Source organism: Girardinichthys multiradiatus, chromosome 14 (assembly GCF_021462225.1).
Source record: "Girardinichthys multiradiatus isolate DD_20200921_A chromosome 14, DD_fGirMul_XY1, whole genome shotgun sequence".
In the NCBI taxonomy this organism is placed as follows: Eukaryota; Metazoa; Chordata; class Actinopteri; order Cyprinodontiformes; family Goodeidae; genus Girardinichthys; species Girardinichthys multiradiatus.
Window position 1 is genome coordinate 6,098,661 of NC_061807.1, and position 27,975 is coordinate 6,126,635.

At 46.4% G+C, this 27,975-nt stretch overlaps 1 protein-coding gene across 4 annotated transcripts; it reads right to left on the minus strand.

The window, feature by feature from the left end:
* Window positions 1-540: 540 nt before the first annotated feature.
* On the minus strand, window positions 541-27,379 carry LOC124880085 (voltage-gated potassium channel subunit beta-3-like). 4 transcript variants are annotated; one of them, XM_047384985.1, is made up of 14 exons: window positions 26,946-27,379; window positions 12,469-12,512; window positions 12,296-12,333; window positions 9,783-9,862; window positions 7,946-7,990; window positions 7,410-7,454; window positions 5,966-6,009; window positions 5,015-5,101; window positions 4,852-4,937; window positions 4,573-4,693; window positions 3,941-4,035; window positions 3,750-3,870; window positions 3,016-3,104; window positions 541-2,672 (listed from the first exon to the last, which is right to left on the minus strand). In XM_047384985.1, the coding sequence occupies exons 1-14, from the start codon at window positions 27,245-27,247 to the stop codon at window positions 2,580-2,582; spliced, it is 1,290 nt and encodes a 429-aa protein (XP_047240941.1). In that variant the 5' UTR covers window positions 27,248-27,379; the 3' UTR covers window positions 541-2,579. The 4 variants fall into 4 exon arrangements, with proteins under 4 accessions (XP_047240941.1, XP_047240940.1, XP_047240942.1 ...); XM_047384984.1 differs by having other exon boundaries at window positions 7,946-8,002; XM_047384986.1 differs by lacking the exon at window positions 26,946-27,379 and adding an exon at window positions 19,915-20,527 and having other exon boundaries at window positions 7,946-8,002.
* Between the last annotated feature and the right edge of the window lie 596 nt (window positions 27,380-27,975).

Genomic DNA, 27,975 nt, shown 5'->3' on the forward strand with positions numbered 1-27,975 from the left:
GGACATTTCTTTACACTGGAACTAACGGGTTGAGCCCAATTCCTGAAAAACAGCCCCACACCATAATCCTTCCTCCATCAAACGTCAACCTTCACACGATGCAGTCGGCTAAATGCTTCTAGAGACTCATCTGTTAGAGTTCACCTGAGGACCACATGAGGTTTGGCGGTCTGGAGCAACTTACTGGACCCTCTGCTCCTCAGTATCACCCGGCCCCACCATGCCTACCACTGTGTTGTTGAGCTGTTGCTGTTCCTGATCACTTCCTGCAGACTGTCGGTCCAGGTTCTGGCCCAGGTACACCTGTCACCATGATAAGTTGAACCCCCACTGCAGAACAAACAACTGAGAAACACCTGTGCTGCTCAATGGATCAGAACCTTCACCTGAAAGGTGTGAATGTATCGTAAAACAAGCTGTGATGTGGTAACTGAAACCACTGCTGTGAGAGGTTCTGATGAAACCCCAGGACTTCCATGTGTCATGGTGAGAGTTTGAGGTAGGACCAAAGTGCAGAGAAGATACCAGGAGCCAGTGGAATGAAGGTAAATCGGGTTTTAGTTCTTGTCCACACTGAATCCAGACAGCAGGTTTACAACAACCAGGACACCAGACCAGACCAGACAGAATGACATGGAAGACACATCAAGGAACCAGCGGGGAACGAAGGCAACTAAGGAACATATATCCAGACAGAACAGCAGGTGGAACCAATGAACGATGAGACCAGACAATCATGGAGAACAAGGAACAGGTGTGACACAGACAGAATCACCATGTGATTATGGTCTGCCAAGAGGACAACCTCCAGGAGACCAGAATGTGTCCCCAGAGACAGACTGACACAGCTGTGGTGAACCGACACCAGCAGCTGACAGTAAACACATTTCACAACTTGCAGAATTTACTGCAGAACATCCAGAGGTCCATCTGTCACGAGCTCCAGCACCAGAACAAACAGGATGCTTCTCACACAAACACCATCAGGTTTTTAAATCTGCCTCACTGGGTCGGAGCAAATACTGTCTATTGGATGCCAGAAACTACTGGGAGATCAAATCCAGCTGGTTCTGTTCTGACAGAACCCGATTAGCTTCTCATCTGTCACAATAAAAACAAAGTTTTAGTATTTTATATTTATTTCTTCAACTGCTCCTTAACTGTTCTGATAAACAGATGTGTTCTGGTTCTGACCCACTGTGAACCACATTTTCATCCTGTTTTTAATCCATTTCTATTGGAGAAATGTTCTTTATATGCATAAGAGCATCGATTATTAATTAATCTTCTGTTTCAGATGTTAAACTTCAGCATGGTTCTAGATGTTCTCTGCTCCTCCTCCATCATGGTTCTAGATGTTCTCTGCTCCTCCTCCTGTTTGGTTCTAGATGTTCTCTGCTCCTCCTCCATCATGGTTCTAGATGTTCTCTGCTCCTCCTCCATCATGGTTGTAGATGTTCTCTGCTCCTCCTCCTGCTTGGTTCTAGATGTTCTCTGCTCCTCCTCCTGCTAGGTTCTAGATGTTCTCTGCTCCTCCTCCATCATGGTTCTAGATGTTCTCTGCTCCTCCTCCATCATGGTTCTAGATGTTCTCTGCTCCTCCTCCTGCTTGGTTCTAGATGTTTTCTGCTCCTCCTCCTGCTTGGTTCTAGATTTTCTCTGCTCCTCCTCCTGTTTGGTTCTAGATGTTCTCTGCTCCTCCTCCTTCTTGGTTCCATCTCTGCTGATGGAGACCTTTGAACTCGTGATGTTCTCAAGGTCTTTTTCATCAGGAGAACCTTAGGGACGGACCTATGGCTGCAGATATTAGTGTAAAGCTTCATATCTACGGGATTTATTGGAATTAATATTTCTTGCAGACATCAAGTTAAAGTAAGAAAATTTCTAAAAGGTTCTAATACATGAGTTCACTGAGGTACTGTTCTGGGTTCTGTAGGTCTGGTAATTTATTAATCCAGACTGATGACAACAGAGAGGAGCAGGTTTTTAAGGACCACCATCACTGTGTCCTCTGAAGGTTTCTGCTCTGAGGGTGTTGCTGTCTCCTGGGACACGTCCAACATGGACATGTCCCACAACACATATGAAGATTTTTTCTAACATCAGGAACACGTTAACAAGCACACACAGACCATCTGTAAAGTATTCACACCCCTGGAAGACTCAGGTTTAAAGTCTTCATTTCAACAACATGGTTGACAGTCTTAATGTTTGGAACGGTCCAGCCTGAGTCCTGGATCTGTGGGTGGAGCTATAGATTAGGGTGATGGTAAGGAGGTTCATGGCCCAGTCTTTCATACCCATGGAGTAAAAGCTCCATCTGAGATAAAACTACCTCCTCATAGATGGATTAACACAGTGTTAGCTTATTATGATTATTATAGTGAATATTTTCCTGTATTAATCACTGAGTGGTTCTCTGCTGAATACATCTAACGTCTCTAGGTTGTGGTTTCCATGGCGACCATGGTCTCGTCTAGAGAATAAAAGCTCATTAGTCCAGTCGTTGTCCTCTTCTGCCTCTGTCCTTCATGTCTGTCCTCTAATGTCTCCTTTTTAAAGGTTTGTGTCCTCCCTCCTCAGCTCCTTCCCTCCTTCTTGCCGTTTCTTGGCTTGTTGCCGAGCAACGCATCCATCTCTGTGATGAGGGGCGGAGTCAGCTGAGTCAGAACCTGAGACAGGATTAGGATGGAGTTACTGGCAGCAGTGGTGGAGCTCAACACATTAAAACAGACAGAACCGCAGCTACAGGTAGAACCAGGTCCATTCAATGATGTCATCAGAACCGCTCCGCCTCAGTTTTACCCTCACAGAATTGGACCTGTCCTCAGGGACAGTCAGACTGTCCTACAGTGTCCCGTGGAGATCAGGGATGTTGACAGGAAGGAGAAGCTGCTCTGTGTGATGAGACTATTGCATCATTTCCTGTGACTGATCAATGTTTCTGATTACAAACTCTGGACCTGAGCTGGACTTGGTTCTGCCTGTTCTACTGGTGGAGGTGCAGTGTGTTACCCTGAGGGAACCCAGGTTCTCCAGAAACTGCTCCGTGTTGGATACTCCCAGAAGAACCGAGCTGACGCCTTCACTGCGCAGACACCACGCTGGAAAACGAAGACACGTTTTACTGCAGAGACATTGGAGACGTGTCCAGAACTGAAACTGTGACCCAACATCTGAAGATCTGAATGTCCTGCTGTAGGTGTCCTCTCTGAGGTGTCCATGTCCATCTCCAAGAAAAGATGAACATGTTCTAGACTCAGAGGAACCTCTGCTGTCTGACCTGAATACAATAACTGAGATGTTTATCATGATTTTATGATTCATGTTCTGGAAAACTGGTGTCATATTTTATTTAGGTTTTGTTATATTTTTATTTTCACTAAAACCTGTTTTTGATTTAATTTAAATGTTAATTAAAATGAATCTTAATGAAGAAATGTTGGAATAAATTGTGATTTATTGGTGAAGGAAGTATGATGAGCAGAAACCATTTTATCATATTAGCAGATGATGAAGGTGAGAAACTGTGATGGAGTCCAAGAAGGATGTCCAGAACCAGCTGGACGGTAGAAGCAAGGAGGATCTGAAGGCTGCACCTGCAGAACCTCTGGAATGAGAAGCTTTTATACTCTGGAGTGGAGTGGAGTGGGCGTGGTTTAGTTGTGGACTTTCTCTCATCATTGCATCATCACACATAACCTGAACAATGATGCAGCGCATCTGCAGCCCTGCAGGGAGCGCCGTACCTATAGCCAGCTGAGCAGCAGTGCAGTTGAGTCTGTCAGCCAGCAGGTGGAGCTCCTTGATTTTACTGAGCTGCTTCTTCCCCTCCTCGCTGTGGAGACGCTCCTTCAACCAGGAGTAACCCTGGAGAGACGAGAGACAGCTATGAGGACAACACAGAGGGAGGTTTGTAGGTTTCAGAAAGTAGTCGTACCTTCATGGCGGCCCTGGAGCTCTCAGGGACGCCCTCGTTGTACTTCCCCGTCAGCAGGCCGCAGGCTAACGGAGACCAGGTCATGGCTCCCACTCCTGAGAAACATTTGGACTCAGTTTAGAACCAGAACCTGAGCAGCTGCTGTCCTGCTAGGCATCACTGTCCACCAGAGGGCTTAACAACACAAGTCCTCACTGCACCAGGGTAAACCACCAACAGGTACGGGTCAGTTAGAACCACCGACAGATTCTGGTTGGTTTGAACCACTGAATTATTTCCTCTAATTATTATGCGTTCACACCATGTCTCTGTGCTTTGGATCAGAACCTAAACACAGTCAGTGGATCCAATCTGGCAAAAAGCAGAACCAGAATCATGTCTAGTAAAAAGGAAAAACAAGAACTCCCTAAAAGGACCAACATTTGTTACCAGAACCACAAATCATGAGACGTGTAGAAATTAATAATCTAGAATTAATGTTCATTTGGGACGGACTCCTCAGAACCATGGCAGCCAGACATCCTCTGGGTTCTGCTCTCTGACAGATTCACAGGTTAAACCAGGATGTGTGTGCCGCTCAGTGCTGTGGGTTCTGTCCTGCAGGTTCTGATCAGATGACGGCGTGTTCTTACCGATCTTATGGTAGAGTTCAGGCAGGTGGAGCTCCACTTTGTCCCTCTGGAAGTAGTGATACTCTGCCTGCTCACACACCGGGGGAACCAGGTTGAACTGCCGGGCGATGGAGTACGCCTCCTGACCCACACACACACACACACACACGCACGCGCACACACACACACACACACACGCACGCGCACACACACGCGCACACACACACGCACGCACACACACACAGGTGAGGCTCAGGTGGAGCTCAGTGAAACCCTGAAACGTGTTGCAACAGGTTCTACCATGATCTCCACCACGTTCCAGCGGGACGTTCCCCAGTACATGGCCAAACCCTGGTCGATCACAAAGGTCATCGCACGCACAATCTCTGCAACAGAACCAGAACCGTGTGAGGCACAGCAGACCCGGCACACACCTTAGCAGTGGGTGAGTGTGGGTTCTGACCCTCCATGGGCGCATTAACGTCACTCCTGTTGGCGAACACGATGTCCACATAGTCCAGCTGTAACCTGGAGAGAGACCCCCGCAGACCTGCAGCACACACACACACACACACACACACACACACACACACACACACACACACACACACACACACACACACACACACACACACACACACACACACACACAGAGTCATTCCCATCATACCAACATAATGTAATAAACTGTGTTTTATTTTCAGCCTGAAGGTCAGAACCGACCACATCTAACCAGCTGTCATTAACTCTGACGTGTGACTTTGGGCCTCAAGGGCCTCCGTACTGATCTCAGGTATATATGTGTGTCTTTGAGGACGGTGGCTGATGTGAGACATCACTGATTTAGGTTGTGGTTTAATTCAAGAGAGGAAGTTAGACTTTATTAACTAGCATCAGAGCTTACGGCCCAGAGCACCACAGAACCTGAAGAACTCAGACCCAACCACAGAGGAGCTAGTTTAGCAGAGCTGAGCTCAGAAAGGCTAAAACAGACACAAAGAAACACAAGCATCACCGATTGTTTGAGGGATAAATTTAGAGTTTCAGAACCAGCAGAGCTTTCAGCAGCAGGACAGTGATTGATGCTTCTCTTTAATCCAGTCATGGAGTCACTGAGCCTCTGAAAGCTTCTACGACCTCCTGCAGCCCACAGAGGACACCCACCCACCCACCCACCCTCCAAGCTAGCTAGTACTCCCAGTCCCTTTGCTCCAGCAGAAGAACTGCTCTGGTTTTTTGAGTCTGGATGCATTCCAGCTCAATCCAGTTTTTCTCTTCGGTTCAAATAAATTGGCTGAATGCATGATTTACACTGATGTTCCTCTTAGGGGGGTCTAAATGCAAAGCATTGTGGGAATTGTAGGAAAAGCAGCTCTGAAACAGAAAAGTAAAACCAGCTGAGTCTGTTGTTTACCTTCTATGATGTGTTTCCGTGACAACCCCCGCTCTGTTTCTGCCCTGTAAACAAACAGACACTCAGCGCCGCCCTCTACAGGTCAAACAGAGAAACTACAGGAGCAGCTTTCATGTTTTTATGGTCAAATTTCTATTTATAGAATCAGGTCCAATCATAAGGAACCTGAACCGACTGGTACACTCACTGGCCACTTCCTACTAATTCTTCATGGCATAGATTCAATCTGTAGGATTGTCATTTTCCAATAGAACCTGCATTGTGACTGTCCTGTATTGTCTGAAGGTTTGTATTGTCTGATTACGATTGCCCTGTGGCGTGTGAAAGGTAAAGAGAAGAAGAAAAAGGGGTCTTTGGGAAGTTTGTTTGAGCAAGTTGAAGCGGGGGAAGGAGAATATCCAAGTATCAAAGAAATCACACAATGGAGGTTTAAGAACAGGTTATCTTATTTGGATGAAAGCCCATGAGATTGATCTTAAAAGTATGAAACATGTGTTTTAGCCTTGCTTGTATTAGGTTTTTGGTTTCTACTTTTCTTATTCTATTTTTTATTTCTTTTTGTAATACTCATATGTTATGGTACTGATCCAGCTTTCATTTTCTCTTCAATGCTAATCATTTGTATTTTTTTAAGAACATATTTTACACGTAGTGTTAAGTTATAGTGATATTATATAATGTTCCTTTGGTTAAGGTAGAACACTAATAATCAGTTGAAATGTACTCTGACTTAAAGTGTAACATTGTGTAGTTTTTTTAATATAATCTCAGAAATGGAGAATTATGTACTCTTAATATGTGCTTGTTTAAACATAAACGTATGTCATTGTCAAATGTTCTGAATAAGGAAATGGGATGAGGACAAATCTACAAACAAGTGATTTATAAACGGTATCACTGGTAGGTTAACAACTATTTTGTTTGCCATCATCGGATGTCTGATAGGAAAAAATCAAACGCTATCGTTGTTGGTCGGACAAAACCCACATTTTATGTCCTATCAACGGTAGCTAGGTTGACAAATGGTTGTAGTCCTGCTGTGTTTATTCTGAAGATGAGGTTATAACACGGCTGAACAATAAAAAAAAACGTGGCTCAGAGGTTCTGGTCCATAAGGACATAGAAGCCTCTCAGTTTCTGAAGGTTCCATGATGAGAATTCTAACCCAGAATTCTGAATCTGAATATTCCAGACTTATTGGACCACACAACATTTGGTGACTCAGTTTCCTGTTCTGGTACCAGGTGTGGTCTTCTGCTGCTGTAGCCCATCTACTTCAAAGTTCAACCTGTCTGTATTCATCTGGAACCAGAGCTTCTGCCATGTGATTGGCTGATTAGTGTTAGACACCTGAACAGGGGTACCTAATAAAGTGACCTCTGAGTACGGGTTTCTGCAGTTGAAACAACATCGCATGAAGAGATAAACTGGATTCATCACTTACGGTCCTCCCCAGTAGATCTTAGTGGTGACCACATAACTGGACCTCCTGTCAGAGAAAACGGATCAGGGTTTCTATCTGTTCTCAGTCACCGTAATGAAGAGGAGAAGCTTAAAGCACGATGAAGGAGGAAAGGCTGCTGGGTACACAGAGGTTCACTTTAATACAACAGACTCCACCCAGACTGACTCCACCCTACCTGGCTCCAGGTTAAACCCAGGGTGGGGTAACTGTGGGTTTAAGCGTGCTGCAGCTCCTCCACTTCACAAAGTCAATTTAATCAATCATCCTGATTTCCATTCAGGTTCATATTTTCTAATTAATCCTAACTTTCAAACAGTCAGATTCAGTTATTTATTGAAATTGGATAAAAAGTTTTTCTATCTAAGGAAACCCAGCAGATTGCATCCAGTCAGTGACTTGCAGCATTCACTCCTCCTGGATGAGCATGTAGAGACAGTGGACCGTCACTGGTGTTGTGTCAAAATTAAATTAAATTCACATTTATTAGAGCTGAAGGTGACAAGCAGGTGTTTTACCTCCAGCCTTTCTTCTTCAGGATGTTTCCCAGAGTTTCTTCTGCCCTGAAACACAAACTTTCAAAGTTTCAATAGATTCAAGATTTTTTAAACAAGACTTTATCAAGAATTTGCTGTGTTAAAGCATGCATAAAAAACAGCCCCTGTGCTGTTGGGAGGAGATTCACGGTGTTTGGGTTCGGGGGCATGTATTTGATATCTGTGTCCTGGTTGGGGGCGGCCCTGTGGGGAAATTCATGTTGGGGTTCGTTGGGTGTGGGGGGCTCATGGGGTTAGGATCAGAATTCTTTGGGGGTGTTGGAACTGTGGTTGGCGGATTAGTTTGGACCATGTAGACCCCTCTTTTGTACATGGCCCCCTCTCCGGATGAGGATGGGGGTTGTTGGGGACTGGGATCGAGTCGGGGTGGGGCGTCGGAGTCTGGGCCGAGGTTGCTCAGGTTCAGGCACCAGCCCAGGCTAGCCCTGCCCAGGTTCAGGCGCTGGGGGCCACCTTCTGGGTCCGGGGGCTGGTTCTCCCTATGGTGTATTGGCACCTGGACCTGGGAGTATAGAGTATGTAAGTGGAGTGTGAGTGTACGACATCCATTATTGTTTGTCTTTACGTTGGGTGTGTGTGGGTGTGAGTGTTTTTATGTATACGCATGAGGGTGAGAATGTGGGATTGTGACAGTGTGTGCCTGTTTTTTGTGTCCGGTGGTCGGTGTCTCTGTCCACCGGTGTACTTGTAGTTCTTGGTGTCCTGGGTGGTTTGGTGTGTGCCGGCTCACTTCCCGTGGCTGCTTGACAGGGCCTGGACCCTGGGCTCTGTCGGGCCTCTGCTTGGGGAGTGACATGTCCCGGGTTCTCGGGTCTCTGGGTCCATGGCTAGATCTGCATAGACAGGCGTAGACGGCTGCCGGCGGGGCCTGTGGGCTCGTCGTTGCAGCTCCCTGGGGCTTCTGCACTGTGGCTGCTGGGTGGTTACCCTGGGATTCTCCCCTGCTCTTCTCTGGGGGGATTGTGGTAGTCCCGGCGGTGCTTCTCCTGGGGTCCTTGTGCTCTGGGGAGCCTTTGGATGTCTGTGGCTCGGATCTCCTCTACATCTGTCCTGGGTCCAGGGATGCAGGTCTGTGGCTCCTCACACTCACTATTGCATATTTTTATGGAGAAACCTTGCATACACAAGCGCGCTCAGACCCAGAGGTGTTTAGATTCAGGTGTTAACAGAAACACAAATGTTCTATATTGAGCCACATTTACCACTAAATACATCTTGCATTCATAAGTACGGTGTACTTTTCTGTAAAAAAGATGTTAATATGAATGTTTCTGCAGGTGTAGAAGCAAGCAGGGTGTTATCTTGTATTCTCTTCATCCTTCTTTCTTTCCTCCATTCTGTTCTCCTTCTCTCCTCTTTTCCTTTCTGCCCACCTTTTTCTCTTTCATGCTTCTTTTTTTTCTTTCCATTTCTGTCTCTGTGTCCGTAACAACTGAAATAATCTCAAAGCCGTTTCTAATAAAGTTTCTTTTTATGAATATCAAGCAGAGCCTTAAAGCGTTAGCCGTAACGCTCCACTTGTGAAAGTAAATCTGTTGGGCTTCTTCTTGGCACTCAGACAACAGTTCTGAGCTCTACTCTGCTGTACAGGACATGGTGTAAAAAAAAACCAGCAAATAACCAATGTTTAATAATTCCTTAGAAAATAAATAAATATAAAATGTATTTATTTTTGTAGTAAAGGGTCCAGTATCTCTGGAAAAGCATAGTTCTGACCCAGTTTAGAAATGATGTAATGGGATTCCTGAGCTGTTAGTTAATTAGAGGAACAGGGACACTAAAACAGAGAGTGTTTTACCTTCCTGAAGCGTAGACCTCAGCTGTGTCGAACAGGTTCACCCCGCTGTCGTAGGCCACCGTCAACACACTCTCTGCCATCTACACACACACACACACACACACACACACAGCCGTCAGTGACAGTGGTTATCTAACGTGTCCTTGCATTCAGGACGCTTGCCGCATTTCTACTGTACCCACTGTGGACCGAGTGGACTGACTGCCAGGACATTTACAGCCGGGTCTCCGAACACAGAGTTCTGGAGATCTGGGTAAATGGTTTTACTATTATGTTCTTTGCTCTGTGGTTTCTATGCCTTCTTCTAGAGCTCAGGAAGGTATGAGCAGATGCAGCAGCTCTTAACATTGGATGTCACTTAGAAATTCTTCTTCAAACACATGAAATTAGGGTTAATGGTAGAAAATAAACTGGGGATGCAGACATTTTCATATTTTATGGTATTACTGATAATAATTCTGATCATGACACTGAGCTGGCCACTCCATTACAGCCAAAACTCTGACAAGCTTCTGATTCTGGGTCGATATGCTGTTATGGGATCAGGTCCAATTAAGAGGTGTTCTGAAACCTGGCTTCGTTAGGATCCCTTCCTTTATGTGATGATCACCTGCTTTCCCACATCCAAAGCTCCCCAGACTATCATGCTACCTCCACTCATGCCAGACTGATGGTTCTTGCACCGTTTGATTTGTTCAGAGTCTCTTCCAGGTTTGTTTCAGTTTGATAACAGAGCGTCTAACTTTGACTCGTCTCTCTAGACAACCTTTCCTGTCTCACAGCCGTCCAACATCTCAGTCTGTCTTTTTGTTTTTATTATCCAGTTTGAGACATGGTTCTGTCTTGATCCACCATCTTGAAGTCCTCTGTTCACTGTTGATGGTAACATTGGTGTTTCATGGGTAATACGTAGAACAGCTGGCAGCTAAAAACCTGTAAGGAGACTTTAACTCACCAATATGAACCTCTTTCAATGCTTTCTGTATTTTTGACCAAAGAATAAGATTTTGACACTAGCTAAGCAGTTAGCACATATATAACAGGGGAATGGAAATAGCTGAGTATTTACCTAAGGTTGCCACCAGGGGGAAGCATAGCAGGAGGAAGAGATCTCTGCTTTGCCTACAGCAGCATATTGGCTTTCTAGTAAAAAGTAACCAACAAGGCGAGCTACAGCCAGGATATTGCAGTGAGCTTCTGACTGAGCAGCTGACTGATCAGCTGACTGAGCAGCTGACTGAGCAGCCGAACACTTGCCGACCCAGATTGGTTTGTGTTGTCATTGGTAACTTGGCTATTATGTAAGATGAATGTTTGGCAGATAATTACATTTTCTGTGCTGTCTTTATGTTTAGAGACTAAATTAATGTTTTAATTATTTTACTGACATGTGCTAATGTCAGCTGGAGCAGTGGCGATCTTTCCTGCAGGTTCCTCAACTCTATGACTACATATCTAACAGGACTAAGCTGAGATGATCATTGTCCTTCATCATTTATTATAAAAAGACTGAATGCAGAAAATATAAATGAACTCACAGACATAGCTGTTAGTAGCCAGTAAAGGGCACTGTCCGTTTCCACGGTAACAGGACAGATTATTTACGTGTGTTCGGGGACTTGTAGCATGTTTGTCTGCTTAACATGGACTTGAGGAGCATCTTTGAGATGCTGGAAGAGGAAGGGAGCTGCTTCGGCATCAGGAGACATGATACTCATCACTTCCTGTTTATATGTTCTTTAATGTTCCTACAAACCTCAGCAGCAGAACAGTTTGGCATTTTCTAACAAAAGGAACCAGGAAAACTGAAAAATATGTATTTTAATGGATGGCAATGAAACAATCCCAGGTCCTCCATATTGCTCAGTGTGCAGCACAGGTTTGTGGTCCTAGAATGTCCTTTTCCATATATGGTAAGGATGAGCGTTTTACCGTCTTTCATCGATGTAGTTATCTCTGTCTAAACTTGATCCTCAGGATGTCCTTCTCCTTGTTCTGTCCTCATTAGAGACAGTTGTTCTGCTCTCTGTATGGACTAGTTAACATCACGATAGGTTGAACAATCTTCCTGTTGAAAGAGAACTGCTGATCCAGACCTCTTCAACAGAGTCCAAGAGAGTCTGGATCTCAGGGGGAAACAGGAAGGTTCAAGGGTTGTCTTAAACCAGGGGTGTCCATCTCCAGTCTTTGAGGGTCGGTGTCCTCCAGGGTTTAGATGTGTCCAACACAGCTGATGTAAATGACTGAGTTACCTCCTTGGTGTGTCTCTGCAGAGCCTGCTAAGGAACCATGCAGGAGACCGTCCCTTGAGGACCTGTTGGACACCACTGTCTTCAGCAGAACTGTGTTACTGATCTGTCCCATCAGCTGTTGAAATGATTCCTTCTTCATTCAGTAAAATAAATCAGAGCTTTTAAATCAGATTCTGTGTTTAGTTGAATAAAAAGGGTGGGTTAAAGCAGCCCTGCTCTCTGTCTGACAGGTACACACACATCCACACACTCAGTGGTTACCTCATCAGAGATCTGAGAACCAAACGTCACCCAGGTTCCTGTGGAGCAGAGAAAACATCTCTGAGTGTTTCTGGGGAGCATAGATGGGAATACGGGTTAATGGGTGTGTGTGATGGTGTGTTAGTGTGTGTGTTGGTGTGTGTCTGTTAGAGAGCGTGTGCTCCAGGACTCACCCAGGCCCAGGCAGGACACTCTGAGTCCAGACTTCCCCAGGTTCCTGTCAGAGAACCAGAACCATCAGTTTATCAGTGACTCTGAAGCAGCAGATGGTCAGGTTCTGTTCAGAACCAGTTCTGTAGAACTGAACACACTGTATGTTGCTCTTTATTGTTTTAACATTTATTAATGAACATTCATTAGTAGTAAACTGGACTCAAGCCATCATCAGATCCTCTGGTAGATGATAGATATGACAGAGAGGTCCACCCTCTGCTCTGCTGAGGAACTCTGACCTCTGGGCCGACCTCACCGCTGGAACCAAGAACCAGGTTAAGCTCCCAGTTGGTGCTGGATGTTCCCCAGCAGCAGCAGAGGGATCCCAGCCTCTCATCCACCCTCAGAGGGTCTATGGTGAAGAGGATCAGCTTCAGACTCTTCAGTCTGATAAACCCACCAATCAGCAGCTTCAGACACCAGCAGCTGCTATAAACACCGACACCTGGTGGTTCTGGTGCTTATTTCTGACTTTCAAACATCAAACCAAGTCAGAAATAGAAGCTGAACATCAGCTGACGGCTCCAGAAACTTCTACGACCCAGAAGAAGCAGATTATAATAAGTAGAAGAGAGCAGTCACTGAAATACATCTCATGATCAGGTCCATTAACCAGTCCCGGTCCAGGTCGGTCTGCAGGACTTGTTTCTGCTGAGTTCTGCTGAACAGAGTCATGCTGCTTCTTGACTGTGTTAATGTTGGATTTCAGGTTTAGATCGTTGTCGGGTTTATTCTGATCCAATCAGAACTATTTAAGCCTTCTGAAACCTTCTGAGTTGGAGTCCACATTTGGTTTCTGTTGAAGTGTTGGTCCAACAGAACATTTAAAACCAGCAGCATTCAGGTCCAAGTCAGTCCCAGTTAAACCATTTAACATTAAATATTAAACTGGAGTCAGTAACAGTCAGACCTGGTTCTACTAAAGAGTTCACGTTTCTAAAATGGACCTGACTCTTTTCTAGTCCTCCAGACCACAAGTCACCTTCATCAAGTCATTTCAGCTGTAACATCAGAGCTTCATGGCAGACCTGACTGGACCTGAGATAAACATTTAACCGTTTACTGGTGATGAAGAGGAGGCAGAACCAGGACTCAAAGCCATAAACTGGTCCAGTAAACAGTATGCAGATGATGTAGCTCTACTCATTGGTGACGGTGTAGAACTGAAGGTGGAGAGATCTGGTGGTGGGCCATGAGCAAGATGAACCAGAAAGGGTCTGAGAGCTCATTGTGTTCAGAAACAGGTGGTCCTCTAACGTGACATGGTTCCTGACTCGGTTATAGCTGTAATATAGACCAGGTGAGGTTCCGGGTCCAAGGACAGTAGCACGCTGTGACCTTCTGTGGAGGTGAACCTGGAAGGGAGCTAACAACCTCCTAACTGCCCCATGATAAGGGTTGGGGTTCAAGGACGTGTTGATATGAACTCAGCTGCAAACCTAGTCATGGATGTTCTCCTAGTCACCGAGAGTCATGCTGGAGTCCAGCTTCACGTCGCTGTGAGATTTGATTGAGGTAAAGATTGAGTCTCCATCATGACAAACATCTATGGTACCTTGTAGAGCACTCTTTGCTGTACCGACCTGCTGCAACATGAAGCATAAACCAGAGAGCAGCTTCTGGTAATGTTCCTGAGGAACCTCTGTCCAGTCCTCATGGACCTGGGCCTCCAGTTCATTCATATTTGAGACTGGAGTTACCTTCTTTAGTTCTTGCCAGAGATTTTTACCAGACTTCCAGCCAGGCGATGAAGCCATCCAGAACATGATGCTGTTTAGAAAGCACCAGAAAACATGCTGCTGGAGAACTCATGTTCTCTGGTGACCAATACAAGACATTTTAGGGTAGGTACCACTGTCGGTACAGTCAGCTCCAAAAAAGATCCAGATCAGTATCCCAGTACGGAGAAACTCTCCGGGCCATACTGGACCTGTCATCTTCTGAACCACACTGAATCATTTTTGAATTGTCTGTTTCCAACCCGTACTTCTACCTGGAGCTGTCCCGGTAACTCTGCTGCTTGAGTAGGGTCATGCGGCGCCATCTTTAGATATAAGATGGCGCAGATGATCGCCTCGCGGTGTTTTGGTGCGCATTGTTTTGTTTTGTTTTTTGCTTTCAAACGGTCTTCTGTGATGGTACCCGGAGCTCTCTCACCAGAGAAGAACTCATGAACATCAGGTTTACTACACCAGAGGAGTTATTTCCAACGTTTCTGCCTACTGCTCTGGAATTTGTGGACATTCTGGTCAAAGGTGCGCTCACCTTTGTTCACGCGGTGAAACGCCGGAAGAGAGGAAAACGGGCTGGGGTGCTGGTACGACTTCGCCAACGTGGACTACGAACACTGTTACCTGGAATATTTCTCTCTAACGTGCGCTCACTTCCCAACAAAATTGAGGAACTACAACTGTTGTTGGGGAAAAACAGGGACTTTTATTCATTGGCAGTTTTGTGCTTCACGGAGACGTGGCTGTGTGGATTAATACCGGACTCTGCGCTGCAGCTGGCAGGATTCCAGCTCTACAGAACGGACAGAGACACGGAACTCTCCGGCAAAGCGAAAGGTGGAGGAATCTGTTTTTACCTCAACAGTGGTTGGTGCAACGACGTGACAGTGATTCAGCAGCACTGTTCTCCAGACCTGGAAGCCTTCATCATAAACTGTAAGCCTTTCTATTCCCCCTGTGAGTTCGCTTCGTTCATCCTGGTCGGTGTTTACATCCCGCCGCAAGCTAACGTGCAGGTCGCACAGCGCATGCTCGCCGACCAGATACTGAGTGTGGAGCGGACCAACCCGGACTCCTTAGTTATCGTCGTTGGTGACTTTAACAAAGGTGATCTCACCCACGAACTCCCCAAATATAGACAGTTTATAAAATGTCCGACCAGAGAGGACAACATTCTGGATCACTGTTACACCACCATCAGAGACGCTTATCACGCCGTCCCACGTGCTGCACTGGGCCAATCCGACCACATCATGGTCCACCTGATTCCTGCATACAGGCAGAAACTAAAGCTCTGCAAACCTGTTGTGAGGACGACAAGGAAGTGGAGCAGAGAGGCTGTGGAGAATCTCCAGGCGTGTTTAGGCTGTACAGACTGGGATGTGTTCAGGACTACTACCAACAGTCTGGACGAGTACACAGAGGCTGTGACTTCCTACATCAGCTTCTGTGAGGACAGCTGTGTACCATCATGCACCAGGGTGAGTTACAACAACGACAAACCCTGGTTCACAGCCAAACTCAGAAGGTTAAGACTGGTTAAGGAAAAGGCCTTCAGGAGTGGGGACAAAGACATATACAGAGAGGCTAAGTACAAGTTTGGCAAGGCAGTGAAAGAGGCCAAACGACTGTTCTCTGAGAAGCTCCAAAACCAGTTCTCAGCCAACGACTCTGCGTCTGTCTGGAAAGGGCTCAAGCAAATCACCAACTTCAAGCCGAAAGCCCCCCACTCCATCAACGACCGACGCATCGCCAACGACCTGAACGAGTTCTACTGCCGCTTTGAAAGACAAAGGGACAGTCCTGCAACCATCCCCCACGACGCCCCCCAACAGTTGCAGCCACAATCCACCCCCATCTCTCCAACCTCAAGAGGGGCCTTGGCACCTCCAACCCCCACCCTGAAGTTCCCCCCCACCAGCCCCCTACCCACGCCGAGGACGGCTCTTTCCATCCAGGAGAGGGACGTAAACAAACTCTTCAGGAGACAGAACCCCCGGAAAGCTGCTGGTCCGGATTCTGTCTCACCAGCCAGCCTGAAGCACTGCGCTGATCAGCTGTCTCCAGTCTTCACAGACATTTTTAACACCTCACTGGAGACATGTCATGTGCCAGCCTGCTTCAAGTCCTCCACCATCGTCCCTGTTCCCAAGAAGCCAAGGACCACAGGGCTTAATGACTTCAGACCCGTCGCCCTGACCTCTGTGGTGATGAAGTCCTTTGAGCGCCTTGTGCTCTCACACCTAAAAGACATCACCGACCCCCTCCTGGACCCCCTGCAGTTTGCCTACAGAGCCAACAGGTCTGTAGATGATGCAGTCAACCTAGCCCTTCACTTCATCCTCCGGCACCTGGACTCCACAGGAACCTACGCCAGGATCCTGTTTGTGGATTTCAGCTCTGCCTTCAACACCATCGTCCCAGTTCTGCTCCAGGAGAAGCTCTCCCAGCTGAGTGTGCCCGACTCCACCTGCAGGTGGATCACTGACTTCCTGTCTGACAGGAAGCAGCGCGTGAGGCTGGGGAAGCACGTCTCTGACTCCCTGACCATCAGCACCGGTTCCCCCCAAGGCTGTGTTCTCTCTCCTCTGCTCTTCTCCCTGTACACCAACAGCTGCACCTCCAGTCACCAGTCTGTCAAGCTTCTGAAGTTTGCGGACGACACCACCCTGATCGGACTCATCTCTGATGGTGACGAGTCCGCGTACAGATGGGAGGTGGACCATCTGTTGGACTGGTGCAGCCAGAACAACCTTGAGCTCAACGCTCTAAAGACAGTGGAGATGGTTGTGGACTTCAGGCAGAACCCAGCCCCACCTGCCCCCATCACCCTCTGTGACTCCACAATTGACACTGTGGAATCTTTCCGCTTCCTGGGAACCATCATCTCCCAGGATCTCAAGTGGGAGCCAAACATCAGCTCCCTCATCAAGAAAGCCCAGCAGAGGATGTTCTTCCTGCGGCAGCTGAAGAAATTCAACCTGCCAAAGACTATGATGGTGCACTTCTACACAGCCATCATTGAGTCCATCCTCACCTCCTCCATCACCATCTGGTACGCCGCTGCTACAGCCAAGGATAAGGGCAGGCTGCAGCGTGTCATTCGGTCTGCTGAGAAGGTGATTGGCTGCAGTCTACTGTCGCTCCAGGAACTGTACACCTCCAGGACCCTGAAGCGGGCCGGGAAGATTCTGGCTGATCCCTCCCACCCCGGTCACAGACTCTTTGAGACTCTCCCCTCTGGCAAGGAGGCTGCGGTCCATCCGGACCAAAACCTCACGCCACAAGAACAGTTTTTTCCCATCTGCCACCAGCCTGGTTAACAAAGCCCAGAAACCACCCTGACACCCCCCCTGTTTTTGCTGACAGGACACCTGTAACCTGTAACTCTATGAGTTACATTAACGCTCAGCTTGGACTCCTGCTTTACTTGCACAATGATCACCTGCACTGTTGTATTGCTCTTGCATCTTATACTGCTCTATATTTACTCTCACTCACTTAAAACTGTGCACATATATTTATATTATATTGTAGATATGTTTATACTGTTTAATTTGTACTGTATTGCACCGACTACGCCAAAACAAATTCCTTGTATGTCCAAAAACGTACTTGGCAATAAAGCTTTTCTGATTCTGATTCTGATTCTGATTAACCACACATTGTCTTTGCTGTACCTTTTTTCAAATGAACACAAGAGTTATAAAAATACGTGCAATACCAATCATTAGCATCAGAACAGACCATCTTCCATTTAACTGCATCGTGACCTTGAAGTGGAATGTCCTTTCTTCTGGTACTGAAAGCAAACAGTTTTTTATCAAAGAAAACAAATTATAAACAAAACTCATAAAACCTGCTGTCTCTCCTGAGTGGCTTCAAGCTGCCCTGTTACCAGTCTGGTACAGGTGGGCGGTCGTAGGAAGCTCCTCTAGAAATATATCTAGAAACAGGAACTCTAACCTGCTGGAAGTTAGGCTTCCATAGTCCAACTAAACAACAGTGGAAATGAACACATTCAAATTTGTAATAATACCATAATGATAGATATCAAGCAATAAACATGAAAGTTAGATAAAAGCATCCAAGATTTCCTCCTCAGAGTCAGTTTCGCTGTCAAAGTGGTAGAAATAATTTGACTGACCCTTGCTGTCCAGGCAAAGGAGCCTAGTAGCCACCAAATGTTAAGAAATTAAGGAGAATAAGCATCATGGCGCATGTTTGACTGTCTCTCTGTTGCAGACGTCGCCAGTCCATCATCCAGAGAAAGATTATGTGTAAATGTGTAGAGGTCTTCCCTGTATGTTTCCTATGTGTCTCTCACTGTGGTGTGTGTGCAGTGAGGCAAATGACCTTATGATTTCTAACTTTCTGATTGGGTCGGCGGAGGCATCTCAGGGTGTTTGGACCATCATCCTCCAAGTTCACTCCTGTATTTAGGACTGTCTGAGCATGACTCGATCCTCCAGGACAGATTTTAGTTCCAGGTGTGGACAGCGTCCATGTCATGTCAAAGATCAGGACATGTAGATTTATTGTCTCGCTTTCAGGAGGTCTTAGAACCATAATAACCCACCTGTGATTCTCCACATGGTCCATTTAGAGGTTTCTGCCGTGACCCGCCGCTCCTGAACGTGATTCTGTCAAAGACCAGCTGATTAAGTTCCTGTCGTCTCAGTCCTTCCAGATTTTATATCTTTGCACTTTTGGTCATTTCATACCTGACAAAGTCCAAATGGAGCTGTCTGGCCCGCGGGCCGTTTTTATATGGACCTGGTTCCTTTGTTACACGCCTGCTTTTACAGCAGATACTTTCATGACTCCTTCTATCTTCTACAGTAAAGAAATGTTCTTCTGTGGCTCCAATGAATCCTATTTACCAGCAGTAGGTCACTGAGTATTAGGGTCAGAATCTGTCCGATTTCCTTACAATCGACTGGTCCAAACTGGGATCAGAACCAAACTAATGGAAAAAGAGCGCAATGCAAACTTTTCAGATGGTAATAATAATCAACTCAATTATATGTTTAAACAGTTTTCTGCTCATTTATTTTTCTTTATTTGCTGAAAACAGTAAACTACAGTAAAGCTGTTCACCATGGCAACAAGTTCCTGGTTCTGAAATGTTCTGTTTACGAAGTATGAAGGGCAGAATGGGACGGGTCAAAGGAACAAGCTGACATGGAGAAGATGATTGTTACTACATGTCCATTTTTTATCATTTAGCCTCTCCTTGTCCAGGTCCTCCACATGTCCATGTCCCAGTCGAGTCACAGACTCTGTGGAGTTCTGCTCAGATGGACTGAAGTCCCACTGACTCAGATACAGCAACGTGTCAATAAAGAGTGACCCGTATTCATAATCAGGTCGTCAATAATTAATCCAAGTCGTTTCTGAGTTGTTTCTGAGTCTGGTTCATTTATATCTGATCATATCTGTGATCGACTCGTTAAGATTTAATCATTAATATTCATCCCGATAAGGTTTTCCTGCTGACCAATCAGGACTGACCCGGGAGCCAATCAATGCATCTGATTGGTTTAAAAGCTCACACACAAATACACACACACACCTTTCCATATACATCCACACACACATCAACACACACTAACTCAAACTCCGAGCTGAAACCCGACCCGTCTCCCTTTGAGTTGTACTCGCTCCCTGTCTCACCTGTACTTCATGTTGCTATGACGACCCAGGGCCTCCTTCATGTGGGCGTGGCCTAACAGGGTGGTCCTTACCATCGACTCGGCCCTGACCTTTGTCTGACAGGCCAGGGCGTTGCTGGTGTTGGCCGCAGCTCGCCGTTCCTTCAGCTGGTGCTCGCTGGCACCACCTCCTCCACTGCCGCCCCCTCCCACATTACAAGCTATGGACACCTGCATCCCGGTTGCTATGGAAACGCCAGTCACTAAGGTGAGAATGCATGAGTGGGACGGCAACTTTTACTGAGTCTGAGTTGATCAGACCAACAACTTCCTGAGAGTATGAAGCATCCGGACATCCAGCTGATACCGTCCCACAGGAGGAGGAGGAGGAGGTGATGAAGAGCTTCTGTCCACACGAGGAAAAAGGAGAATCCAGGAAGGAATAACAGAGGACTGGATGAAGGAGTGAATCCCCAGAACGAGTATCTGTCTTCTTGGACAGTGGAGCCGGGAGAGGAGGCAGAGGCAGCTCCTCCTCCTCCTCCCTCTACTTGGGACACTCTGGGCGAGCAAGCATTGGACAGACAGGGAGAGAGAGGCAGTAAACAGCAGCTGATCATTATTACTGTCAGAGTAACTTTAGGAAGCATGCTGGGCTTTAATCACATGACTCTGAACTGACCAATCAGAGCAGCTTCTGATGCAGCGTTAATGCCTGCAAGGCAAAGTTCAGAACTAGTTCATTTAGCAACTTTCTACAATAACCTGCTAATAGGTTAATTAGCATATTAATTACAGCGTCTCAGAGGTTTCAGCCCCTTCCTGCTAGGATCTAGAGGAGTTCTAGATCAGTCTGGGTCATGTAAGGATCAATCTAGAAAGGTGGGTTAAAGTCAACCCCTCTGAGGTGGTCACAGAGACGAGTTGATGAGTGAGTTTGAAGCGGGGGAGTCACTGCTTAATTTCTCAAAGCACACATTTTCAAACAGAACATTGTTTAACGTCAGCAGGTGGCGCTGTGCTCAGTTCATGATCTCCAGGTTAAAACCAGCAGAATCTGTGAACTCCAGTCATGCATGTGGATCAGAACCACCAGGCTGCTGCAGAGCTTTCAGACTCCACCTGTGAACCTCCATGAACGTGGTTGAACGTTGTGTTTCTTTGGTCATGACCTCTGCAGAGGTTTCTTCCTCTCTGCCCCGCTGACTGCTAGAGAGGAACCAATAAGAAATCACCAGGAAATGTTCGCCATTGTCTCAACGTCTAAATACGGTTCAGTCCAATCACACAGACTGACTCAGTCAGGTCCAGTAGATCCTAGTTATCAAGCCAAGCTCAGTTTATTGTTCTGGTAATAAGGTTCTAGCTAAGGAAACCCGGCAGATTGGACCGAGTCTTTGAGCAGCAATCCCTCCTGGACCAGCATGAAGCCACCAGAGAGGCTGAAACACACACACAGAGATAATGAGTCCAGTACGTAACACAATGTCAACCAAAAGTCCACATCCAGAACCAGACAAAGCACCACAAACACACAGCGAGACCCGAAACAACCTGGAGAACAACCTCTGGACCACGTTCAGATGAGTTCTTCCCAGTCCAGCTCCTACTGTCATGTGTTTCCTGCAGCGGATGCAGAGATGAAGACCCTCCCCCACTCTTCCTCTCTGCCGTCCATCACCCGGCGCTGAATGGACCTGACTCTGAGTGTTTGTGGCGGCTGTGTTAGAGCGTTGGGTCGGTGAGGCGCCCGGGGCGGAGGGTTAATGTTCACAGAGACATTGTTCTGCTCTGCCTGCCTACAGACCGGGTCTAATACACACAGACCCTGGCTCCAACCGGACCTCACACACACACACACACACACACACACACACACACACACACACACACACACACACACACACACACACACACACACACACACACACAGGCTTAAACATCCTTTGGCAAACAGCAGCCATCAGAACCACGTCTGTGTTTGTTGGAGCTTATTTTAGAACCGTGCTGCTTTGTTCTTTATTCTGGGACAGAGTTCAGAGAGACGCTGAAGACACGAGTCTGTTTTAGTCCTAAAATAAGTTCTACTGCAGGCAGACTGTCCCTCCATCAGAGGACAGGAGACATTTTAAATGTCCTTAAAATAGGTTCGAGGCTCCTTCCTTGGAGCTCTGCTCTTTGCTGCTGATTTTAGAAGATGCTCTGTGCTGCGTCTGTTTTCCTGCAGATGGTTTCATCCTCATTCTTTCCTCTGATGATCCAAGAAGAACCTTCAGTACCGTCCCAGTTCGTGGGCCAGCTCCCAGTCAGCAGTGACAACATGCAGAGGCCGCATGCAGAACCTGAACTTCATGTGAGATATGCAGATATCAGGCCAACACTGCTGGTGGCTGTCTGCTCGTATCTGGGTGGAGAACATCCTGGTCTTTAGGTCCAGTTCATCCCAGCATCCCCTCAGCATGACGCAGCCACCTCCATGTTCCAGTGTGGGGATGGTGAGTTCAGGCTGCAGGGCCAGTGGTGCATCACTCCACATTTCTCAGATTTTAATAAAAAATTATGTAAACAGTTATTATTTTCCTTCTACCTCCCAGCATGCACTGCTGTGTTCTGGTCTGTGAAAAAACGACTGGGTGTCCTCTGAGCTTCAGCTCCAGAACCTTCTGTTTCAGGCCTGGTGACCCAGCAGTGTGGTACAGTTTGAATGAAAGAGGTTCTGAAATGTTAATGAGACACCAGAGGCTGAGCTCTGATGGGATGAATTTTATATGAGATTCTTTGTTGGCTGGTCTGACGGTCCTGAACCTTCATCATCATTAAAAACAGCCCAGTCAGAACTGGACCTGGCGGGTTTCTTATGGGTTTTCTGCTGGGTCATCAGTCTGAAGGTCAGCTGTCAGTGGGAGTTACTGTTTGGGGAGAAAACCCGTCATTCCGAGGAGGAACCCGCTCGGGTCGTCATGGTAAAGTGCTCCCTGCTCGTGCACGGCTCACGTGCACACTTGCTCTTTGTGAAGTAATGCATGGCTGTGCCTTCAAAAGCCTCTGCAGCCTCCTCCTTCATCCTCAGGGCAGGACAGTGATGAAGAGGAGCAGCAACTCAGTGTGTAGAGGATGAATGGAGCTGTGGTTCAGACCCATCTGGAGGCCCAGAGGACTGGTTCTATGACAGCCGTGCAAGAAGAGATAAAGTCAGAACTAGTTCTCCTTTGTGATCCAGCAGAACAGAACCACCCTCGATCGAGTGTGAGGGAAATCAATAGAGCTCAATCTGGCAGCAGTTCTTTCTCCTGCTGCACCTTCTTCTTCTGTTCCTTGGTGGAAAGTAACACCTTGACCTGGAGGGGCTCATCTGAGAACTGGTTCTGTACGGTTTACTGACAGCAGCCAGCCTGACGTACAGCTGCTGCAGACCTGGACTGTGTTACAGTAGACCAGAACTCTGTTCCTGTGGACAATGGCCCTGTCAGATGAGGACCAACCAGTTAAACCAGCTCTCTAGAACAATAAAACCAGTTCCAACCAGTTAAACCAGTTATCTACAACAGTAAAACCAGTACCAACCAGTTAAACCAGTTATCTAGGACAGTAAAACCAGTACAAACCAGTTAAGCCAGCTCTCTATAACAGTAAAACCAGTAGCAACCAGTTAAACCAGTTATCTAGAACAGTAAAACCAGTAGCAACCAGTTAAACCGGCTCTCTAGAACAGTAAAACCAGTACCGAACAGTTAAACCGGCTCTCTAGAACAGTAAAACCAGTACCAACCAGTTAAACCAGTTATCTAGAACAGTAAAACCTGTACCAACCAGTTAAACCAGTTATCTGGAACAGTAACACCAGTACCAAGCAGTTAAACCAGTTATCTAGAACAGTAAGTCCACTACCAACCAGTTAAGCCAGCTCTCTAGAACAGTAAAACCAGTACCAACCAGTTAAACCAGCTCTCTAGAACAGTAAGTCCACTACCAACCAGTTAAACCGGCTCTCCTAGAACAGTAAAACCTGTACCAACCAGTTAAACCAGTTATCTGGAACAGTAACATCAGTACCAACCACTTAAACCAGTTATCTAGAATAGTAAAAACCAGTACCAACCAGTTAAGCCAGCTCTCTAGAACAGTATAACCAGTACCAACCAGTTAAACCAGCTCACTAGAACAGTACGTCCACTACCAACCAGTTAAACTGGTTCTCTAGAACAGTAAAACCTGTACCAACCAGTTAAGCCAGCTCTCTAGAACAGTATAACCAGTACCAACCAGTTAAACCAGCTCACTAGAACAGTATAACCAGTACCAACCAGTTAAACCAGCTCACTAGAACAGTACGTCCACTACCAACCAGTTAAACCGGTTCTCTAGAACTGTAAAACCTGTACCAACCAGTTAAACCAGTTATCTAGAATAGTAAAAACCAGTACCAACCAGTTAAACCGGCTCTCTAGAACAGTAAGTCCACTACCAACCAGTTAAGCCAGCTCTCTAGAACAGTAAAACCAGTACCAACTAGTTAAACCACCTCTCTAGAACAGTAAAACCTGTACCAACCAGTTAAACCGGCTCTCTAGAACAGTAAAACCAGTACCAACCAGTTAAACCAGTTATCTAGAATAGTAAAAACCAGTACCAACCAGTTAAGCCAGCTCTCTAGAACAGTAAAACCAGTAGCAACCAGTTAAACCAGTTATCTAGAACAGTAAGTCCACTACCAACCAGTTATGCCAGCACTCTAGAACAGTAAAACCTGTACCAACCAGTTAAACCAGTTATCTAGAACAGTAAAACCAGTAGCCACCAGTTAAACCAGTTATCTGGAACAGTAACACCAGAACCAACCACTTAAACCAGTTATCTAGAATAGTAAAAACCAGTACTAACCAGTTAAGCCAGCTCTCTAGAACAGTATAACCAGTACAAACCAGTTAAACCAGCTCACTAGAACAGTAAGTCCACTACCAACCAGTTAAGCCAGCTCTCTAGAACAGTAAAACCAGTAGCCACCAGTTAAACCAGTTATCTAGAACAGTAAAACCTGTACCAACCAGTTAAACCAGTTATCTGGAACAGTAACACCAGTACCAACCACTTAAACCAGTTATCTAGAATAGTAAAAACCAGTACCAACCAGTTAAGCCAGCTCTCTAGAACAGTATAACCAGTACCAACCAGTTAAACCAGCTCACTAGAACAGTAAGTCCACTATCAACCAGTTAAGCCAGCTCTCTAGAACAGTAAAATCAGTACCAACCAGTTCAACCACCTCTCTAGAACAGTAAAACCAGTTCCAACCAGTTAAACCACCTCTCTAGAACAGTAAAACCAGTAGCCACCAGTTAAACCAGTTATCTAGAACAGTAAAACCTGTACCAACCAGTTAAACCGGCTCTCTAGAACAGTAAAACCAGTACCAACCAGTTAAACCAGTTATCTAGAATAGTAAAAACCAGTACCAACCAGTTAAGCCAGCTCTCTAGAACAGTAAAACCAGTAGCAACCAGTTAAACCAGTTATCTAGAACAGTAAGTCCACTACCAACCAGTTATGCCAGCACTCTAGAACAGTAAAACCTGTACCAACCAGTTAAACCAGTTATCTAGAACAGTAAAACCAGTAGCCACCAGTTAAACCAGTTATCTGGAACAGTAACACCAGTACCAACCACTTAAACCAGTTATCTAGAATAGTAAAAACCAGTACCAACCAGTTAAGCCAGCTCTCTAGAACAGTATAACCAGTACCAACCAGTTAAACCAGCTCACTAGAACAGTAAGTCCACTACCAACCAGTTAAACTGGCTCTCTAGAACAGTAAAACCAGTACCAACCAGTTAAGCCAGCTCTCTAGAACAGTATAACCAGTACCAACCAGTTAAACCAGCTCACTAGAACAGTACGTCCACTACCAACCAGTTAAACTGGTTCTCTAGAACAGTAAAACCTGTACCAACCAGTTAGACCAGTTATCTGGAACAGTAACACCAGTACCAACCACTTAAACCAGTTATCTAGAATAGTAAAAACCAGTACCAACCAGTTAAACCGGCTCTCTAGAACAGTAAAACCAGTACCAACCAGTTAAACCAGTTATCTAGAATAGTAAAAACCAGTACCAAGCAGTTAAACCAGTTATCTAGAACAGTAAGTCCACTACCAACCAGTTAAGCCAGCTCTCTAGAACAGTAAAATCAGTACCAACCAGTTCAACCACCTCTCTAGAACAGTAAAACCAGTACCAACCAGTTAAACCACCTCTCTAGAACAGTAAAACCAGTACCAACCAGTTAAGCCAGCTCTCTAGAACAGTAAAACCAGTAGCCACCAGTTAAACCAGTTATCTAGAACAGTAAGTCCACTACCAACCAGTTAAGCCAGCTCTCTAGAACAGTAAAACCAGTACCAACCAGTTAAACCACCTCTCTAGAACAGTAAAACCTGTACCAACCAGTTAAACCAGTTATCTGGAACAGTAACACCAGTACCAACCACTTAAACCAGTTATCTAGAATAGTAAAAACCAGTACCAACCAGTTAAACCAGCTCTCTAGAACAGTAAAACCAGTACCAACCAGTTAAACTGGCTCTCTAGAACAGTAAATCCAGTACCAACCAGTTAAGCCAGTTATCTACAACAGTAAAACCAGTACCAACTGCAGACTGTGACCACTGTGGGAAGCTTAGGTTTATCAGAGTCCATCAGTACCCTCTGGTGGTCACTTTGTGTAACTGCAACATCGCAGTCAGACTAACTGGAAGCATTTGAAGAGCAAACACAGATAAACTGGGTCACACTTTACTGCTGGCTTTAAACACCAGTACCTTCTCTGGGTCACACCTGTCTGACAGGGCTATACCTGAGTGGTTCTGGTCTCACATGTCCCATCTCCAAGCTCCACCCTCTATCTGTTACTTGTTCTTTCTCACCTTGTCTCACCTTCATCTCCAACATCTGACTCTGCCCCACCTGTTGCACTCTAACTCACCAGCGCACCGCCTATTATTACTCAAGCTGTCTATTAACCATCTCCATGACAACCCCTCCCCTGTGGTGTACCTGTAGGCCATGCTGCTCTGCTCCATGGTGACGTCACACTCCTTCAGGTAGATCTCCAGCCTCCGTCTCTCCATCAGCCTCCTGGCGGCCTCCAGGATCTGAGAGGCCAGCTCTGACTCCTCCTTCTCCTTGACCTCCTTCCTTCCACTGCTTTTCTCCTGCTTCCCAGAAGTTCCTCTGTTCACCTTCGGCTTCTTGGTGAATCCGTACAGCTCCTCCATGCTGAACTTCCCAGCTTTACCTCCAGCCACAACAGCTGATGGTCCTGCAGCTCCAGCTGCTGTCGCTCGGCCCGCGAACATGGTCCAACCTGGACACTAAGCAGGGCTCTAGTTCCTGTCCTCTCTGGAGAAGAAGTCCTGAATAACCCCGTCCCAGTGGCTGTGGTGGTTCCTGTCCCAGAACCTGCTGTCCTCCGTGTGTCCGTCCACCTTCCTCTGCTCCGGCCGTCTCTGCTGCAGCGCCAGCATTAATCCTGTTGCTGTAATCCCACCAATCAGGGCTCAGATCTGTCAGATTTAAACCCAAACTCTGAGAGCAGAATCTGGACCTGGCCTCCTGCCCGCTCAGAAACATGGACCGACCCTGAACGCAGCGCAGCAGCAGATTAAAGCTGCACTCTCTGACCGGGTCTTAATGTTCCTGATCCAGCAGTGATGTTCGGCCCGACAACAGACGGACACTTTGTCCTTTTCCTGCTTCAGTTGGACTCAAACTTTCCTCAGATAACAAAACAAACCATGAAACTGGACCCGTTCAGACCCACAGCTCTAGGTTCTCTCAGCTAACCCAGTATCTAGTGAGGACTGGACCCACCCTGACAGTGTTGGTAGACCGTAGAACCAGAATCTGTGTCTGGGTTTCTAGTCGGACTGAAGGTCATTAGTCCTTCTGGACTCTGGTTCTACCCAGCTCAAGTCAGGGATTCTGAGTAGGAGATCACTTCATTCAGTAGTACCAGTACCAGTGAGAGCTTACTGATCCCAGATAAGCAGGATTCGGGTTTGTTCTGATCTGTCATGTTTCTCCA

What these genes read in the sequence shown, in the direction of transcription:
- LOC124880085 (XM_047384984.1), bottom strand. Translation starts at nt 27,247, where the DNA reads ATGTTCGCGGGCCGAGCGACAGCAGCTGGAGCTGCAGGACCATCAGCT. An exon ending in CGTTAATGCGCCCATGGAGG is followed by an intron (nt 4,938 to 5,014) that starts GTCAGAACCCAC and finishes GTTCTGTTGCAG; the next exon opens with AGATTGTGCGTGCGATGACC. An exon ending in TGAACTCTACCATAAGATCG is followed by an intron (nt 4,036 to 4,572) that starts GTAAGAACACGC and finishes AATGTTTCTCAG; the next exon opens with GAGTGGGAGCCATGACCTGG.